This window comes from Tupaia chinensis, unplaced genomic scaffold (assembly GCF_000334495.1).
Source record: "Tupaia chinensis unplaced genomic scaffold, TupChi_1.0 Scaffold000473_1, whole genome shotgun sequence".
NCBI classification, from domain to species: Eukaryota; Metazoa; Chordata; class Mammalia; order Scandentia; family Tupaiidae; genus Tupaia; species Tupaia belangeri.
Window position 1 is genome coordinate 2957819 of NW_006159982.1, and position 19589 is coordinate 2977407.

Consider the following 19589-nt stretch of genomic DNA (forward strand, 5'->3'; position numbering starts at 1 on the left):
AAATAATGTGTGTATGTGTATCATACACACACAAGCAAACACTATCTATGCTAGACCTCATCAAAGTTATTAGTCTTTAGTTTTCTAACTTTCTGGTGTTGTGCATCTCTAATACTAATAAAGCCTCATTTGACATACTTTGAGATGCTTTGAGACGCAGATTTTTGGAGGAATTAAATTTTAATGGTTACCATTTGTCCCAATATGTGTTCCCACAGATTCATCTCATTAGTAACTCATTTCTTTTTCTGTCTACCTCACTGTCAATCCAAACATTGAATCTAACCCCTTTGCATAAATTCTCTAAAGCACTGACACCACAAAATGCCTACATGTAACATTTTGGCTAAACAACTATAACAGCTCAAAGGGTTAATATCCCAGAAGACCTCTTAAAATTATATATTGTATGTCAGTAATCTAAACTTTTTGGTCACCTCTACCAAGATTGGCATGGACCAATCCTCTTCCTCAGGTTCCAAAGCTTCCCACTGTGATTCTGGACTTTGCCCCAAATCCCTCACCAAAGTTACATAACTTCTCTTTCTCTCCCATCTCTTCCCTTTATCCCCCTTCCTCCCTCCTTCCTTCACTATTCTCCCTCCCTCAAGTTGAAAATTTTTGAATAATAAGCATAAACAAAAATAATCTAATTATATTTTTATATTTCTAGAGTAAACAGTTCAGTTTTTTCAGCATTATTTCATATGATTTTTCAGAAAGTTAGAATTAAGTTGCTATATCTAACTCGAGAATACATTATATTTGTAATTATATATATATACACACACATATATATATTTTTTATTTCTGTATATCATTGAAAACATAATCATTCTTGGAAATTTTCTCATTTATTTTTTAAATTTAAACTCTTCTTTGGCTTCTATATACTGATATTTTGAACGTATGCCCTTTTCATGCATGCAAGCAAGACAATTCAGTTACTTGGAATATGTTCGGATGTTGCATTTGAAAAGAGACATGCCAAGGAAAATGGTATGGGGAAATAAAACTATTCAAGTTCATGTTAAAATAAAGCCATATTCTCTATTCCATTACCAAGTGATACATACCATAGGCCAAATTCCGCCCTAGGTTATATGTATACTGTTCTTCCTGACTTTAGTGGGAATTGTTCATGTATAACTGAAAGCATCAGTTAGCCCTTTGGGCACAAATATGACTACCCACAAAAAAAGCGAAAATCATCTAAGTCTTATTATATTTGGCTTGTAGGTGAAAATGATATAATATAAATGACAATTCTATTAGATAATACAAGTTTTAAAAAGCATTACCATCAAATTTTAACCATTACAAATTTGACAGAATTCACTCAGTGGCATTTTCAATACTAAAGAATATTAAAAAATAAATAAATAAGTGGACATTTGAAAATACTCGTCTTTTTATCAGTTTTCAATTTTAGTAGTGTATGCACTAAATGTGCAGTATGGTATTTGTATACGGTTTTCCTTTATCTGTATTGCACATTTTGTAGACACTAGTTGAGGGCCAGCCATTTTCATACAGAAATAAGCAATAACTAAATTCTTCAAATATCAGTTGCAAAGTTTAAACATTAACTTATTCACAACTTATTTAGGTCTTTATTGGAGGTGTTACCCATAGGAAAGGTCTTTTGGAACTTAAGCTTTTTCTATAAATTAGGCTAGTAACATTCAGATTTGTAAAAGGTTGGCATGGTAACCTGACATGATTCTTTCTACATACATTAAACAAAACCATTTTAATTGTGTGTGTGTGTGTGTGTGTGTGTTTGTGTGTATAAATATGTATATATATGTATGTGTGTGTATATATATGTATATATGTGTATACATATATTTGCCAGGTAAGTCAGGATGTATTTTTCTATGCAAAAATGCATTATGACTTTTCTGACAACCCAGTATATACATTCGGTATATACTGATCATTGTACATTTCAATTATCTCATTCACCTATCAAAAACTTATCTATCCTTCAAAAGCTAACTTGCATCCTACCTTCTTAATGTATGGTTCTTGATGAATCCAAACTAAAGTCCATCACTTCCTGCCATCAATTCTGCTTATTTTTATTTTGTTGCATACCTGTTAGCCCATCAAGGGAGGAAGGAGAAAAGGAATGATGCTTGGCCTCACCCAGATCAATGAAGACAAAATGGAGTATGGATATCCAAATATTTTTTAAAGTTTCTCAATCATGCTAATGATTTCTGTAGTTGAGAATTACTGCCCTAAGCTGAAATCTGAGTTATGTGTGCATGGATCAAAAATCAGATTCTTTTCTGGTGTTTCTATTGGAGCAAATGAAATCATTGTCTATGTCATTATGCAAACTAGAAAGCTGGGCTTTATCAACAGCTTCCTTTCTTGAAACTCCACATTCCTTCCATCAATGAGCCTTTTAATCCCAACTGGTTGTCATAGCTGAACACTTTATTGCTTATTTACTATTGCACTGTAATCCAAGAGACAGTGTATCTCATTTGACTATGAGAACACGCTAGCAACAACCCCTTCATTTACTGTTCTTCCTCACTGCAAAGAGGTCTTTAAGATAACATACTCATATTACGTTTATCCATCCTTCCCCTGACTCCATTTCAGTAGCATCCGACTTAAAAAATCTTAGTATGTCCAATGGTGCTCATTAAAACACAGCCTCAGGGGCCAGAAGATAGTATAGAGGTCATGTTACTGGACTCCCAGATGGTCAACTGCAGTTCAAGAACCAGACCTGGTGGTTTGAAAATCATACCAGATGCGTGTGCATGCAAAGCCAAGATCCCAGTGGGAGAGTGCAGGTTGGCCACTCCCCCAGGGAGTGATTCTTTCCCTCTCACTGTCTCTAACTCTCTCTTTCTCTGGCTGGTACGTATACCCTAAGGCAAAAACTTCTCAAAAAAAAAAAAAAAAAAGCCTCGAGCCAGCAGGTGTCATGGTGGTTGGGGTGCTGGACTCCCAATGACTGACTGTGGTGTGGGTCCCAGACCTGGCATCTTTCTTTCTCACTTTCGCTATCTCTCTCGGTAGCTCTCTCTCTAGGGAGCACATGTGCCCTATAGCAATTTTTTAAAAAATAATAAGTTAAACAAATATTTTTTTAAAAACCCACAACCTCTTCTGACTAGTCTGTCCTTATTTCATACTATGCCTCACTGCTTGCTGCAAACTAGTTCCACTGGCCCTGTGGCCAATCATATACAACATTCTCCTTTCCACCAAAAGGCACTTGCACTATTTGCTGTGTGTATACAGAAGGTTCTTCTCTACAGTCTAGCTGAAGCCTATACATTATTTTTAAGTTTCCTTCTTTCATGAGACAGAGAAGTCCAACCAAAAGGATCTTCACACCATGATCCAGCCCCAGCCTTAGTCAGTCCAATCACAGGCACGTGTGTGCACAAAAACAAAAATGCACAGAAAAGATATGATTTTCACTTAATTTTTTTTTCTCTCTCCATTATAAGTAGGAAAAATCCCCTTTTCTGTTAGGTTGTTGGCAAAGTCATGATGTATTTTTCTGTTCTTCTATGCAAAAATGCATCATGACTTCTTGGACAGCCCAACACATTTTATCATAACAGTATGGTTCTGTATCACATAAATCAGGTGATCAGGATAGCTTAAGGGGAATTGTTTGTATTTAGTTCATTCGTTTATTTATTTATTTAAATTTGCTATAGGGCATGTGTGTACATATGCATAAGAGAGATAAATGAAAAAACAAGCTACCAGGTCTGGCAATCGAACCAAGGTTGGCCATGTGGGAGTCCAGTGCCTTAATCACATCACCTACTGGCCCTGGAATATTCTTTAAGCCACTGTAAATCACTATACTGACCACTGACACCCATAGGAATACGGAGCAGGCTTTATATAAAATGACATCAAGTGTACTATTACACTGCTTATATCAATGAGAAATAGAGTTGCAAAATACATTTACTTTAATTATTTGTATAAATCATATAAATATGTGAGAAATTATAAATATTTACATGACAATTATGTACAAAATACAACAAATGTAAAAAAGTTACATTGATATTACAAATACATCTTTTCAATTCTAGTAGGGTGTGTGGTTTTGTTATTGTCATTGTTGTTTTGTTTCCTGGTTCAGAGAACTCTGGAAACTAATCGCTCTTCAGGTATTCACAGTGACCTAGATTCTTGGCAATTTATTTTAGTTTAAGATCGGAGAAACTTGAGACAATAAACTTAGGCAGATAATTTTAATTTCCTAATAAGGTTTATTTTCCTCATCTCTGTAATGGGGATAATATAAGTCAATACCAGAGAACTATTATTAGCATTTGAAAAGCAAATAAAATGTTTAATATAGCATACATAAATAAGTGCTTAATAATGGCAGCTATTATTATAATTTTTAGCTGATTATTCTGGAAAACTTCATTAAATTACACTGATCTTATTTTAGTTTGGAATAACCCAAAACTGTTCTATGAGGCCCGATTGCTGTGGCACCACAGTAACATAGTGCCTGAGAGTGCACAGGGTGACCACAGTTCGGATCTCTGGTCGGCATGAAAACTCGCCGGGCACACACGTGGGCACCTAATATCCTAAGCAGCTGGAGGAATGGGGAAAGGTATCACCATATGATGAGAGCCCATGAAGGGTACTTTCTCTATATCCCTTTCTCTCTCACTTTGATGCATGCATGTGTGTTTTCAAACATTAAAAAATACTACTCAAGGAGCCAGCAGGTGGCATACTGGCTAAGGCACTGGACTCCCACATGGCCGACGGTAGTTCAAGTCCTGGACCTGGTGGCTTAAGCTCACATTGGATACATGCCCATGTCACACATATATTCACACAGAATCACACATGGCCACGGCACCCATATACTCACACAAGCACATATATGCCCATACTACACGTATACTCACACAAAGAGCACATATGCCTATACTACACATATATTCACACACACACAAGCCCACATCACAAATATACTCACACAAGCTCATGCATGCCACTACTATATACTCAAACAGGCTCACACATACTCATAGCACACATGTACTCACACAGGCTAACACCTGGCCATGCTCACACATATACTCACACAGACTCACACATCCCCACCCCACACACATACTCAAACTGGCTCACATGTGCCCATATTCACATACATACTCACACAGGCTTATACATGCCCACACCATACACGAACTTACAAACTCTCACACAAGTCCACATCACATATATACTCAAATGGGCTCACACATATCCATTCAACACGTAACTCACAAAGGTATACACATGCCCACATGGCACATACTCACACAGGCACAGACAAGTCCATGCTCACACATACTCACACAGGCTGACATATGCCCATGATGACACATATACCCACAAGGTTCATAAATGCTGACACCATATATTCACATAAGCTGACACACACGTAGCATACATAGACTCACACAGGTTCACACATGCCAATGCCATGCATAAACTCACAAAGGCTCACACATGCTTTAAAGATAAAAGAAAGAAATTCACATTGGGTGCATGTGTATATGTGCCCAAAATCCTGAGAGAAGATGGGATTGTGGCATGCCCATCCCCCTGGGGGGGTGATTCTGCAATTTCTTTATCTTTCTCTCTATAGCAAGCACACACTCCCTATATCAAAAATCTCATAAAAAGAAAAAAAAAAACACAAAAAACTACTCAGCTAATTTGGGTGATAAATATAGTTGTCCAGATATAAAGAAAAGACCGCACAAATAAATAATACGTAACACACACATGCAAGTACTCATGCACACACACATATACATAGTTACCGTTATCAGCAATGAAAATCATTAGAGGGACAATATGGATTGAAATTCTCCTGAACTAGGATGAAGGTTGGATTGGTATTCCTAGGAGAATCCCAGCACATAGAGTTTACTGAACTGAATAAGGAACCTTTCCTAAGATGGCTTGGATGTTTTATGTTCCCTCAATCAATAGAGGACGTGGAAACACCTTTATGAAGTGTGCACATGGGCATACACTCCAGAGATTAATTGAGAGACTTGGTTTATCTATTCTAACAAATGTTGGTTAAATTGCATTTTCTTTTTCCCTAGAACTATCAATAGTTTTCGTTTTTCAGATTGAATACATAAATCAAAAGAACATGCTTCATGAACAAAGTATGATTATAAAACTCCTATCCTTCATCTATCGATTCCTAAAACTTTATTTACTCGTGCATTTTTTCCCCTTCATTGTATTGTAACAGAAATGCTTTTTTTCACACTGTTATAACTAGAATCATCTGTGGCTCTTGTCTATCTATCAAGGAACCTTCAAAATAGCATAGAAAATGCGAACAATCCCACTGCTAAATCGCTTCTTGGTTCCACAGTTGTAGCATTTCATCAGCTTCAAATTATAATAATTGTTTTACTGAAAGTCAGCATAATTATAGCAGGGTGATGGTACTGATGATTCTTTGATACTATGTCCTGTAAAATGTGTGGAATTGCTTAAGGGCAAACAGTATTTGCACAGAAAATTGAGGTTTTTACTTTTAAATGGTATGCAATTAAATGTGCATACTTTAAAGTTGTTTTAGGGCCTCCTCTACGGCATGGCAATAATGTGCTGGTCATGAGACACCAGGTTGGGGGCAGTAGGTGGTGTGGTGGTGAAGGTGCTGGACTCCCACATGGATAACAACGGTTTGAGTCCTGGATCTGGCAGCTTGAAAATCACACTAGGCATGTGTGTATGCATGCCCAAAGTCCCAGGAAGAGCTGGAGAAGAAGGGATTGCAGTATGGTCATCCCTCCACCATTCTATGATTTCTCACTTTGCCTCTCTCTCTTTCTGTCTCTCCAGTGAACACACTTGCCCTATGGGGGGGAAGGGGAAGGAAAGAAAGAAAAAGAAAAGAAAAGCCCAATCTGTATGTGGGGACCACAGTGTTATATTCCAGCCCAGTCAGTCTAAAGCATGCTGGGCACATGCACAAGTGTCAGAGGTCTGACTGGGGCTGGAAGACAGGGATTGCAGCATAACCAGATCCCCTGGAAGGTGCTCTCCTCTCTCTCATTCTCTTGAGTATGTGCGGGTGGTCTGTCATGAACTTAAAAAAAATTTGTAAGTTATTTTACCTACTATAACAAAATGTCTAAGAAAAACTTTTATACATTCAAACTTAAACATAGCCCACAGAGATCTCATGCAATCACTACAGCGTGGGCTGATTCAGTATGAAACTAAGCTTTAAGGAATCTGCTAGTATCAGAGTTCCCCATTTGATAATAAAAAGTATGAATCGATCTTCCTAGTTTTAGCATAAAAAAATGTGACATAACAAATTTCAGCTTGATAGAATCTGAAATAGCCAATATATTAAACCCCAAAGTGAAATTTAAATTGGCAATCATGTCAAATTTTAGTCCCTGAATGGATATTAATTTAAAAACTAATCATTTTCCAACAGGTTGAAGCTTCAAACTGCTAGTTTTGGAATAAAAACTGTTAGATTCATTATTATAGCAATACTGAACTTTTTTTTTTTGTTTAGAAAATTAGATCTCTGATGTTCAGTGTATCTGGCTCTTCCTGACATCTTTTTGCTCAGGAATTTAATTACTTAGAACCACTTTTTTTTCTAATTTTGGGAAATTAGAATTCCGATTTTATTGATGAGAAGCTGATAGTAAGGGAACTATCTGAGGTAAGGTGTAAGGTTAGATCTGTTAATTAATTTCATGTCACCAGGCAGACCTTTAAGTTAAATGCTGATTTCTGAAGCATTCAATAAAAGGATAGGTTTTATTTTTATATACACAGAAACACACACCAGGAAAATTCATGGATTTGTAGCAATACTGGAGAATGGCTGAAATCACAAACACACAGTAAGTGCAGACTTGCAATTTGAAAGTTGACTAAGCCAGGAAATTAATGTGTTCTATCCTATGCCTAGCATGAAACAAGTCCTAATTCCAGAATCCAACTGAGTAGGGATGCACTACATAATAATGCAACTGTAAGTTACATTTTCTAGTATTTTCCTGCAATTATTCTGTGCAGTTATACAATGAAAGAGTCACAAGCTGCGTTTGTCTATATTTTGATACAAAATATTTTTGTATAACTACTGAACAGCATAGGAAGGCAGAAGAAAGCACAAACCTAATCATTGGTCCCTTACTAACTACATAACCCTTTGTGACCCATATTTTAATTTTGCTTTCCTCCACACTCTACTTCCTTTGTTATTGTTGTTGTTGTTGTTGTTGTTGTTCTTAATTTTGCCAGAGGGCATGTGTGCTTGCTGGAGAGAGACAGAAAGATCCAGGACAAGAGAGGCAGTAAGAAAGGAAGGGGGAGAGAAAGAGACCAAGAAAAGCACAGTTCTATGGGCAACAGTCAACCCATAATCTCTTCCCCTCCTTTTCTCCCTCCTTTTGAGATTTTGGGTACTGACACATATGTGCTTAGCATGTTTTTCAAGCCACCAGGTCCAGTACTTTACCCATATGGCCAACCATGTAGAATCCAGGTACCTTAACCACTATGCCACACACTGTCCTTCACTATTTTTTTGGTTTTAATGTAGAATTCAAGGAAGGCTCATTTTGTTCAACTACTCCAGTCCTCTCCTTACATAAATGGGGAAACTTAGTTAAGTAATTTTATTTATTTATTTATTTATTGGAGAGGTTTTCGCTATAAGGTGTGTGTACTTACCAGAAAGAGAGAGACAGAAAGCAAGAAATCACCCCCCGGGGGAATGGCCACACCACAATCCCTTCTCCTCCATTCTCCTCTCGGGATCTTGGGCACGCATGCACATGCGCCCAGCATGAGTTTAAACCGCCGAGTCCAAAACTCTAACTGCAGTCAACTACATGAGAGTCCAGCGACATAGCCATTATGCCAACTGCGGGTCCCAAGTGAATTTTTTTAAGACATATTTCTCAACTCCTAATCTCTTGTTCTTCCTGTTGCTTAGGACAACTTTTGAATCATGCATACATTCTTCTTAAAAATCTATACTGTGGAATCTTATGAATTTCATAATACCTTAAATGCATTCAGACTGATATTTATTTTGAAGAGCCTCATGTAGATCTCCAATGGAAGGTAAAGAATTACTCTCATTTCCATTTGAATGAACCCAGGCTCTCATAATGATAGGTACCCCTAACACATTCAGTAAATGCCAGATAAATAAATAACTGATCTGAATGGCTTTTCTCAAGTCAGACTACGTGGTTCTATAGTCTTAATATAAAATGGAGAAGAGTTTAAAAACATGCAAAATAATCTAAGTGTACAAATTGGAAAGGACAAGTTTTCTTGATAGTCAAACAGTTATGAAATAAAGCAGTCTCATTAAATCATAAGTACTTTAACCTTTTCTTGAAAGATGGGGAAGATTTAAAGATTTATAAAGAAATTTTTACCTAAACTAGAAAATGACTCATATTTGACATGTATTGAAATGATAATGCTGATTTCAATAGGCTCTCTAAGAGCATTTTACTCCCTGGAGAGTAATTCAGTCATGGTTACCTCTTTGCATTTAGATTTTAAACTTTCTTTGTAAAGCTTTTAATGTACTACTGCCTGACACAGTTTCACAGATAAGGCAAAATAAAGACAAGTCAAAAGCACTTTTTTTTTTTTTTTATCATTGTTGATACAAAAACTGCAACACACATATCTATTTGGCATCTTCCACAGATTACCTTTCTTTTGCAATTTCCATTTCCACATTTTTAATATTAAAACCCAATTCTGTTGCACTGATCAGTGGGTGGAAAGGACAACCACAAGATGTAGGACAAATGGGTTCCCCCATCTGTTAACTACTGTAACATGGGAGCTAAGCACTGACAGCCAGAAACCAGCATGCCACACAGACAGGATTTCAGACACAACCTACCCCTTTCTAAGTCCGTTCAATCCAAGTGGTATCAAAACATTACTCCTGGCCAACTACATTTATTAAACTTGCATCTGAACTAAAAACTCTGAATCAAGGCAACCAGCGGGTGGCATGGTGGTTAAGACACTGGACACTCACAAATGGCCAACCACAGTTCAAGTCCCAGACCTGGTGGCATGCTTTCTCACCTCCTCTCTCTCTCTCTCTCTCTCTCTCTCTGTGTGTGTGTGTGTGTGTGTGTATGTGTGTGTGTGGTCAAATTAAAAATAAATGAATGAATAAATAAAGTTAAATAAATAATTATTTAAAAAAAGAAAACTCTGGGGCAGTATGACGTAACATGCAGATTGACTATTACTCTGTCAATACCTGCATGAAATCGATCACGTTCATCTCTTTTTTGCATTTATACTTAAAACTGTCTTCCTGTGCTTTAGTGCACTGCTATACGAACACATGACAGAATTTCATAGTTACAATTAAGCAAAACAAGGATAGGTACGATGCATATTTAAATTGTCAAGCATGATATTTATGCAGAAATAATAATTTAAAGCAAAATAATAATGTTCAAGATGCTCAAAGGAAATCCATTCGTGGCCTGCCTCAGGGTAATACAAAAGTTAGAAATCAAAGATAATTTTCATAAAATGAAATGTCCTCTAGTGCAAAAGGGGTTCTCGTGGGCTATGAAGCGGATGTTTGCATGAGAGCAGCCTGGGACCCACGGTGCTCAGCACCTCTGGCTTACACGGCAATGGCTTTTTGGCTATATGGGCCAGTCGAGTGACCTGAGAAATAAAAGGAAAAACTGTGCCTCCATTCTGGAGACTGTAAATACCAGACCTCTCACAGTTATCTCACCCTTTAGCAGCTTCTAAGGCTCATACAAACTGTGGTTGACAACTAAAATAATAACATAACACCTTTTGAGTGCCTCAAGTATAAAGTTCATTAGTTCTAAGGTCACCATTTTAATGCACCAGACAGAATTTATTCACATCATCAGATACTCTCTGAGAAAGACAGGTGTAAAAATCAGGCAGCGGTTTTAATACTGCTGTGCCTAGTAAAATTAGTACCACACACCCACTAAATATTTTTAAACAAAATATACTAACCAAATAAAACAGTTTTTCTGAGAGAATTATTGCTATAAATAGCATTACACTTAAGCTTCTGTGGGAGTTTTATGGCGATTTTGAGAGGGAAAATGCTAGTATATCAACAGATACAATATAAGGTTATTCCATTTTTTTTTCTTTACGGGTGATCTATACATACCTGAACTCTAAAAGACTGCTTCAGATTTTGTGGGTAGATGCTATTAAAGGAAAGAAAGGAAGACAGATCCTTGTGTTTAACCAAATGTTAAATATTTTTTATTTTACTCACCTGCACACTAAGATGAATCCATTTCTTCACAAGAATTCTCCCCAGTGTCATTACTTTTATTGGAGGCTGCAAACCATTTACTGTGCGATAATAAAACATGGTCTCTTTCTCAGATATTGTAAGTTTGAACACAATCTGCCCATCCACCGTTTTTTCTATCACACACCTTAGGAAGCAACCAGAAAAGGGAGATAAGGTCAGCATCCAACCAAGAAGACATGTAAAAGCATCGTGCAGTGACAATGGCATTAAAAGGACCTCTAATTCCAGTCAAACCGGTACACGATGAGTAAGCACTGGAATGTCATTATATTCAGAGCAAGTTTTATTCCGATGAAGAAGCCTTTCATTTCAATAAAGAGAATTTTTATTTATACTATGTTCCCCAGAACCTCAACACCCATCATTAGAGATTCATGATGGAGACTAAAGTGGTGGAACATTCTGCAAAACTAACATTTAGACTATTGGCTCATTAGTCTCTCTGCTATTACCTTTATAGCAAGTGGTACAACACACTACATCCCACTTGGTATTAAGTCACCAGTGCAAATCTCTCTTTTTCTTTCTTTCATTTTTTTTTAATGTAAAGAGAATTTAGAGCCCATGGAAGGCTCAAAAATTGTTAGCCCTCAAGTCAGGATTGCTCTATTTCATTCCCATGAGAAATGGAGTATGGACAGCAGTAGTCTCCTCTCACTTCATCATCAACCTGCAGGAGCCAAATCTAGGGGTCTATAAGATGACAGGCTACCTCTCTATGACCACAGAGCCCAACTGAGGCACTGAGGTAAAGAGTTATCAATGATCTCAGGTGAAAGAGCATTCAAGTCCTCTAAAAGCACAGTTATAAAAGAATTTTTAGAGCTCCCTAGGTCTTGTGTCAGGCATTTATCCAATGATTACTTTTTAAAATACCTATTGTCTCTATCACAATGGCACATCTTTCAGACCCTGGGTCCCATTGATCATCTGGTCACCTCTTTCTCCACTCAAGCATCTCTGTAATATACCTGATCCCGAACATTGCCCCATGCTCAAGGTGGGCTAAAGAGACTCCCTTTGTGCTTACTTAACACACTGCACTTCATAGGTACCACCACCAATTTATTGTCTTTCTCTATTGGATCATTAGTATTCCAATAACAGAAGCATATCTGTTATACAATAGACCCTCAAAAAATGGTAAGTTAGTGAGCAAATTCAGAAGGATTCAACAAAGAGGCTAGGTTAAAATGGGGCCAGTGGAGAAGTACTGCTAAGTGTTTTCATTTTTCTTTAAAGAGGCCATCGGGTGGCATAGTGGTTAAGGCACTGGACTCCTATGTGGTTGATGTGGATCATATCCCAGACTTGAATTTGGTGGCCTGAAACTCAGGCTGGGCATGTGTGCTCCCAAGATCCCAAGACGAGAATGGAGGAGAAGGGACTGCGGTGTGACCCTCCCGCCTGGGGAGAGATTTCTCACTTTCTGTCTCTCTGGCAAGCATGTGCACCCTATAGCAAAAAATCTATCCAAATTTTTTTTTTTCTTTAAAGAACGATTTTCACAAATCATTCTTTTCATTTGCATTTACTTTTTCCCATGAGCTAGGGGGTAAAAGTAAGATTGCAGAGGCCAGCCACGGCAGAGCAATGCTAATGCAACACTGCACAACACTGAGGCCACAAGGGAGGTCCTGGGTTTGCACCCTGAGGTCTCCCTGATCCTGCCAGGTGGCCCTGTTTGATTGAGGGTGTGGAGAAAATTGTGGCATGAGGACCTTGTCGGGAGTGCTTTTCTCTCTATTTTCTTCTCTTATGAAAGAATAAACAAACTTTAAACGAAAAAGAGAGTCAAACTGGAAAACATTTTCTCTCTTTTTCTGTTCCTATTTTACTATATTTTATACAAATACCTAATAAGGTCATGACAACAATTTTTCTTTCAATTTAGGCAAATAAATTTAGTTGACTTAGAGGCTGGCCAATAAAGTAGAAATAAAGGTTTTATATACATGTTACCACAGATTCTTTTCTTGTATAACATTTCAGAAGTTGGATATTTCTAATTCACTGAAACAAAACAGTTTCCCTTTATCCCCTGCTTCAGGTCTTAAACAATCTAAGAGTTTGACTCTGTTCATTTTTCTTGAGTTTAAATCTACAAGTGAGAATTCGACCATTACTCAAGAACGTATTTACCAAATGCAGACTTATTTCCCCAAGCTTACTGAAAATGCATTTCTTAATATGTTATTGATTATCTTCCTTGCTATTTTGTTTGCTTGTAAACATACTAGCTTTGGTAGATAATAAATGTGAGAGGAAGGCAGGTAGCAAAATATTTAGGAACTGGATTTATTCTGCTCCTGAATAAACAATAATTGGATAATCCACGTTTTGTTTGTTTTACTTATCTAGTGCAAACACCCCGAAATTCCCCCAATTCCCACAGGTATTTTAGTTTTGAGAATGGAAACGACCTTGGTACAAAGAATTCTCAAAACCATAAACCATGTGCACCACCTCTATAAATACTCCTCTGTCTTATTTATGCAAAGTGATGCCAATAGAAGATGAATTTGGTACAGATATGTTCCTGTAAGCTTGGAAAAATATTTTACCCTAGCCCTATCTGTCAAGTCAATGTGTTTAAGACTCTTTGGATACTAGTTACATCAACTAGATTTACCAGAATTTCAAGCAATAAGAAAGCAAGATTTTCTTTTAGGGAAAATATAAAAATAAGAAAAATGGTTTATGGGGGGGGGTTATTCCAAAATTAAAGCAAAATGAAAATATGCCAATTTTTACTTGGCAAATTGAAACTAAACACTAAAGATATTTATATCATATTTGCTTATGAGACAGAAAGACTTTTCTGGCTTATTTCACAAGTTTTTAGATATTCAGCCAACATGATCACACAAAGAAATTGTCACAAGAGAAGGGTGAAAAACCGTATGGGAAGATAAGCAAAAAAATACCTTAAAGCTGTCCTACTTATTAAAATTCATTTATTTTAATTTGACCAGAGAAAGACACAGAAAGAGGAAGAAAGTGAGAAAGCAAGCCACCAGGTCCGAGACTCAAACCATGGTCAGCCATGTGGGAGTGTCCAGTGCCTTAACCACCACACCACCTGCTAGTCATCCAGATTAGCTTTAAATATGTAAGGAAAACACATTAGATATCAGCTGGAGAAAAAGATTACAGAAGGAAAAACAGGTGATTAAATAAACAACAAATGATGGTAAGGAAGCCCCACTCGTTGAAGTATTTATATTGGGATCAACAGTACAAAAGCTTTAAAGGATCTCTCACGCTTATGCATATACTTTTTAACTAACTGGAAGATGAAAACACTACAAGATACCAGGCCAAAAACAATACGTTTTAGAGACAGAATGTCACTATTCACATATCCAACTCACATTACTGAATATCTTCCATGAGTCAAACGAACATCTCTTCCTGGTGAAGTATAAATGAAACACGGTCCTAAGCCCCCAGAGAGTTATCTGTCTAATGAAAATGTTATACACTAGTAAGAACAACTTGTTTATATAGACCTAGACCATGATTTTGAAAATAATCATTTATCTATACTACTAGTCCCAATGTGTTAAAAGTAAAACTGAACCTGGTTTTACCCTCAGAAGGTTCAGACCAAAGGTTTAGCTAATCTACTTATAAATAGTTCAACTATAGACATCTCTGCCTGCAATGATGCTATTTTTTAAATTAATCTATTTTCTAATTTATTTCTTTTGAGAAGAGGGGAGCCCTCTTCATTCTGTGATCCACTCCCAGCCAGCTCCAGGTCACAGAAATACATGTGCACACCCGTCCCCACACATGGGTCCAGTGGTACAAAGAATTGTATTACCATTGTGCCACTGCAACTGGACTAATGATTCCATTTTAACCCAGTTTTTTCAGTCTGTTAATACTTCATCTACAGAAAAAGAAGAAAAGTTAAATTTAGGAAAAAATATTTGTATTTTAAACTTCAGTAGAAAAGACTAACGTTAAGAGTTGGTCCTCAATTGTTTGTCCAAAGTAGCCTCATTTCTAGTTTGGAATTCCAGTTCCAAGAATCTTCACTACTACTGATTTTTCAGGGTCTGTGAAATCTTACACCCATGTTACTACTTACATTACACCTTCTTGCTCAGGTTTCAACCACAAAGCTAAAGTAAAGGATGTCTCTAGCCTTAGCAAAGGAGGAGAAGAAAAGCAATTCTTGTGATTTCCAAAAATAAAACTTGTCGAGTTGCTATGGGAGTTCGGATGCAGATCACTCTTGTCTGCTATGATGCAGCTCCTGAGGCCTGCTGAGAAAAGGCCAGTGTAGGTAGAGGGTGACGATCCATACGGGCAATCCTGAACACAAAACCGCTGGGTACAGAACTGAATGCTTTCAGCAGTTCCAGCGCTATGACAAAAAGTGCTTCGTAGTGGGAGTCCACACACTGCTTGGGTTGGCACAATGGAAACATTCTTGAAAGCCCCCACATTCTCCAGCCTTGGGAAAAGACCCTGTGAGTCAACCAATGATAGCAAAGCAAAATAGGCAAAGATCAATGTTTCAATAACCTGAAACAAGCTGAGGCCCAGTGATCGAGCCAGGCAGTTCATGTTTACAAAAAAACATTCTCTTCCTGATAAAGCATTCCTAAATAAATAATCCGGACCACGCCACTAGCTAGCAATACTATAAAACAGGGCACTTTAAGTAACATGGAGAGACTCCTCTTCCAGGAAACAGCAGACACGCTTTCGCAATGACGTAATATCAAAGATGTCCTTAGCAATGGCGAAGACATGAGCAGCGGCAAGTATCTGGGAAGTGAAAACACAGCGTCAAGACAAAGTGGCTGCATCTTTCAAACTCAAGTTCATCCTAGGTAGGAGGACTTTGAACCCCAAACAGAAACACGACTGAACATCTCAAAAACAAACAAACAAAAAAACACCATTTTGATATTTGATATACCATGTTTAGAGTGAAATACATACTTTTTTTTTTTGCAAATTATTTTATTGGGCAATTCAAGCACTTTAAAAGTCCACAGAACAAACAGAAAGAGATGTGTATGTATAAATACTAACAATATACTTCACCATATAGTTATTTTAGGTTGTTACGCCACCCCTGAGAACTGGCACTATCTACTCTACTAACAAGGTGTAGTATAGATTTTCTTTACACACACACCGTATGTTGCAACCCAGAGCTAACTTGCAGATGCCCGAAATAAAGCTGGCAAAGCACTTTGGGCCTCTCCCCTTATCCCAGCATGGGAGGCAACTTTAAGCTCCCAGTAAAGCTGATTAGAAACCCAACACCATCTGTCTGTCCTATGCCTTAATATTTAGCAAAATGTTTGTGTTAGTGTTTCCTCATATGACTACCTATTTGTAGGTTAAATGTGGATCTCTAATACTGTGTAAGTAATTGTATTGATAAATAAGCTGAGTTACCATTTCTTTATTGCATTTCAACCAGTCCCCACAGTGTGACAAATTGCTCTTCAACAGGACCGTGGTCCCTCGTTGCCTGGCAACGCTGTTGTAACCCCCGGTTACTCTTAGCAAACAGGTCACAGTGGGTGCTCAGGTAAAGTAGTCTGAACAGCAAACACTTGGTTACCTGAAACTCAACAGCAGAGTCTGCTTGGTGGCCCGCCTGGAACTGAGCTCCCCAAGCTTTCAGCGGGTACCTCAAGCGGTGGGAGGGACCTGGATGGGGTCATGCATGCGTAATTTTAAAGTAGCAGTACACCTTATCCTATAATCCCCCTAGCCCGCCTCCACTTCCTGCTTTCAGTCACCTCAATCCACTTAATTGTTCAATCAAAATGATCTGCCACCGTTAAAGAACAACACAATAAGTCATTTCTGAACCTTTTTTCTTTTTTTTTTTGAGATACAAAATGAGATCACCTTAATATGCCCATGCCTAAAAGTTTGGCCCATAGTTGTGTTTCCACTGACCATTCTATTGTTGTATGTTTCATCTCGGAAATTCCCCCTCCTAAATACACATGCGTCTTTCGTTTATGAGGAACAACTGATGTTATCTCTAAATACTGGGTTTGGAAAATTTGCAGTTTTAATTCAACTTCAGAAGCAATGGGGTGGCTGCTATTTTATCTTCCTGATTGGATATGGGTATGTGAGTTTACAGGAAATTTTGTACATCCACTCATTCTAGAGAGAAATATTCTAAATCGACTGATACTTTTAGCCTTCCGTTTGTATCTTAAAAATAGAAAGGCTGTTTGGGAAATAACTAGTCAATTGTGGTTTTGTTCTCTATGAGATATCACATCTGTAGAAACACTGAGAAATGAGAAAACTGCTTTTTATGGTATTTCTTGTTAGTAAGGCAAATACAAACAAAAATCGTCTTCTCAGATATACTTCAGTTTCTCTCCCACGAGAGAACTGGAAACCACAACCCTTTTATAAACCAACTTTATCTGTTAGAATGAGGTATTTCCAAAGGAAAACTTTTTTTCATCCTGTGTTAAAATATTCTATTTATAGGGCCAGCAGGTGGTGTGGTGGTTAAAGGCACTGAACTCCCACATGGTTAGCCAGTTTGGGTCCCGGACCTGGCGGCTTGCTTTCTCACTTTCTTTCTCTCCTTCTCTCTCTCCCTGGTCAAAATTTAAAAAAATAATAAAGTTAAATAAAATAATTCTTTCAAAAATATTCTATTCACTATTTACTAATAATTGGTTTTCTTAAAATGGTAATTTTTATATTAAAAACACATTGTACTGTCACATCAGCTAACATAGAACAACTTCTGAGAATTGGAGAAAATATGCTTGAAAATACACATACAGAGCATAGTAAATTAGACAAGTGGATTATTCGCATCTGTTACAGAGCATGCAATCTCTGTCTTTAAGCCAGGTATTTAATGGCTGGCTTCTCTTTACATATTGTGAACCCAAGAACTAAATTTCATTTTTAATTGTGTTGCTTTAGTGTCTTTTTGGTCATCATTTTTGGGATAAGAATTTTTTCACCTCATAACAGCCTCTGCTTTCTAGAAGAAGTCATGACTCAAAAGAGAAAATCTAATGTGAAGCAACTCTGCTTCACATTAAGAAACTCTACCTAGGGAACCAGCAGTTAATGTAATGGCTATGTCGCTGGACTCCCACGTAGTCGACTGCGGTTCACATCCTGGACCCGGTGGCTTAAAAAACTCACACCGGGCGCGTGTGCGTGCGTACCCAAGATCCTGAGAGGAGAATGGAGGAGAAGGGACTGAGGCGTGACCATCTCCCCTGGGGGGTGTTTTCTCGATTTCTGTCTCTGTCTGGCGAGCGCACACACCCTATAGTGAAAACCTCTCAAAAAAGAAAAAAAAGAAACTCTACCTATAGTTTGCAAGGCAGATGATGAATGAGATATCTCTCAACTTATGCAAGGACTACCAATCCTGGGGACACATTGGATAAATGAATTAGACATCAAGAGTTCCATACCTCTTTAAGTGCCTAAGAAACAAGAACATTAAAGAAAGAAAAGTGCACAAGAGGAAAGTTCAGAAGTTCAGTTAAATATATGTAGCCTTTTCTGTTTGTTTTCTTTTTTCCACTATGTTCCTGATGTTTCTGTGGATTTACTCGGTAGATCTTCTTGTTGGGACCAATATGTCTGGGACCAGATGATCTGACTTGGCCTCACTTATCTAGCGTTTGGTTTGATGTCAGTTAGATTGACAGCCGTGGGAATCCATCCCAGTTTCAGTTAGGTAGCACCAGAAATGTTTCTAGCAACCTGAGCTAGGAGACCCAATGTACAAGGATTTTTAAAGACTCTGCTTGTGTCATAGATGCTCGTGACCCATGGGCCAAAGGAAGTCAAGTAACCCAGCACGGACTAAGGACTGTGAAACAGACTCTGCCTCTAAGAGAAGAAAGAGTAAAGTCACATTAGGAGGGGGCACACATCACGAGTATGAAAACATTTTTCCTATCATTGTGCAGTCTACTACGAAGAGTTGCGAGCAATGTTTTACTAGTCGTCAAGACATCATGTCACACTGAATCAGAATTTGTCTTGAAAAAATCCAGAAAATAGTGTGTAGTTAGTCAACTATAATCAATTTTCCCTCATTATTCTGGAAAAGCCTCCTATAATAAGCTTACAATAAGCTTAGTTTTTAAGGTTCTTAAGGCTTAGCTCCTGATCATGGGAAAAATTAAGGGGTATCTTTCCTCTTAGATATTTT

General features: G+C 37.7%; 1 protein-coding gene across 1 annotated transcript in view; it reads right to left on the reverse strand.

Annotated features, from left to right (window-relative positions):
- USH2A (usherin) overlaps positions 1-15970 on the reverse strand; it is an 819384-nt gene extending 803414 nt beyond the window's left edge. Inside the window, exons 1-2 of the mRNA XM_006155854.1 lie at positions 15489-15970; positions 11348-11513 (exon numbers count right to left, since the gene is read on the reverse strand). Coding sequence (XP_006155916.1) covers positions 11348-11513; positions 15489-15970 — 648 coding nt within the window. The remainder of the gene's footprint in view (positions 1-11347; positions 11514-15488) is intronic.
- Between the last annotated feature and the right edge of the window lie 3619 nt (positions 15971-19589).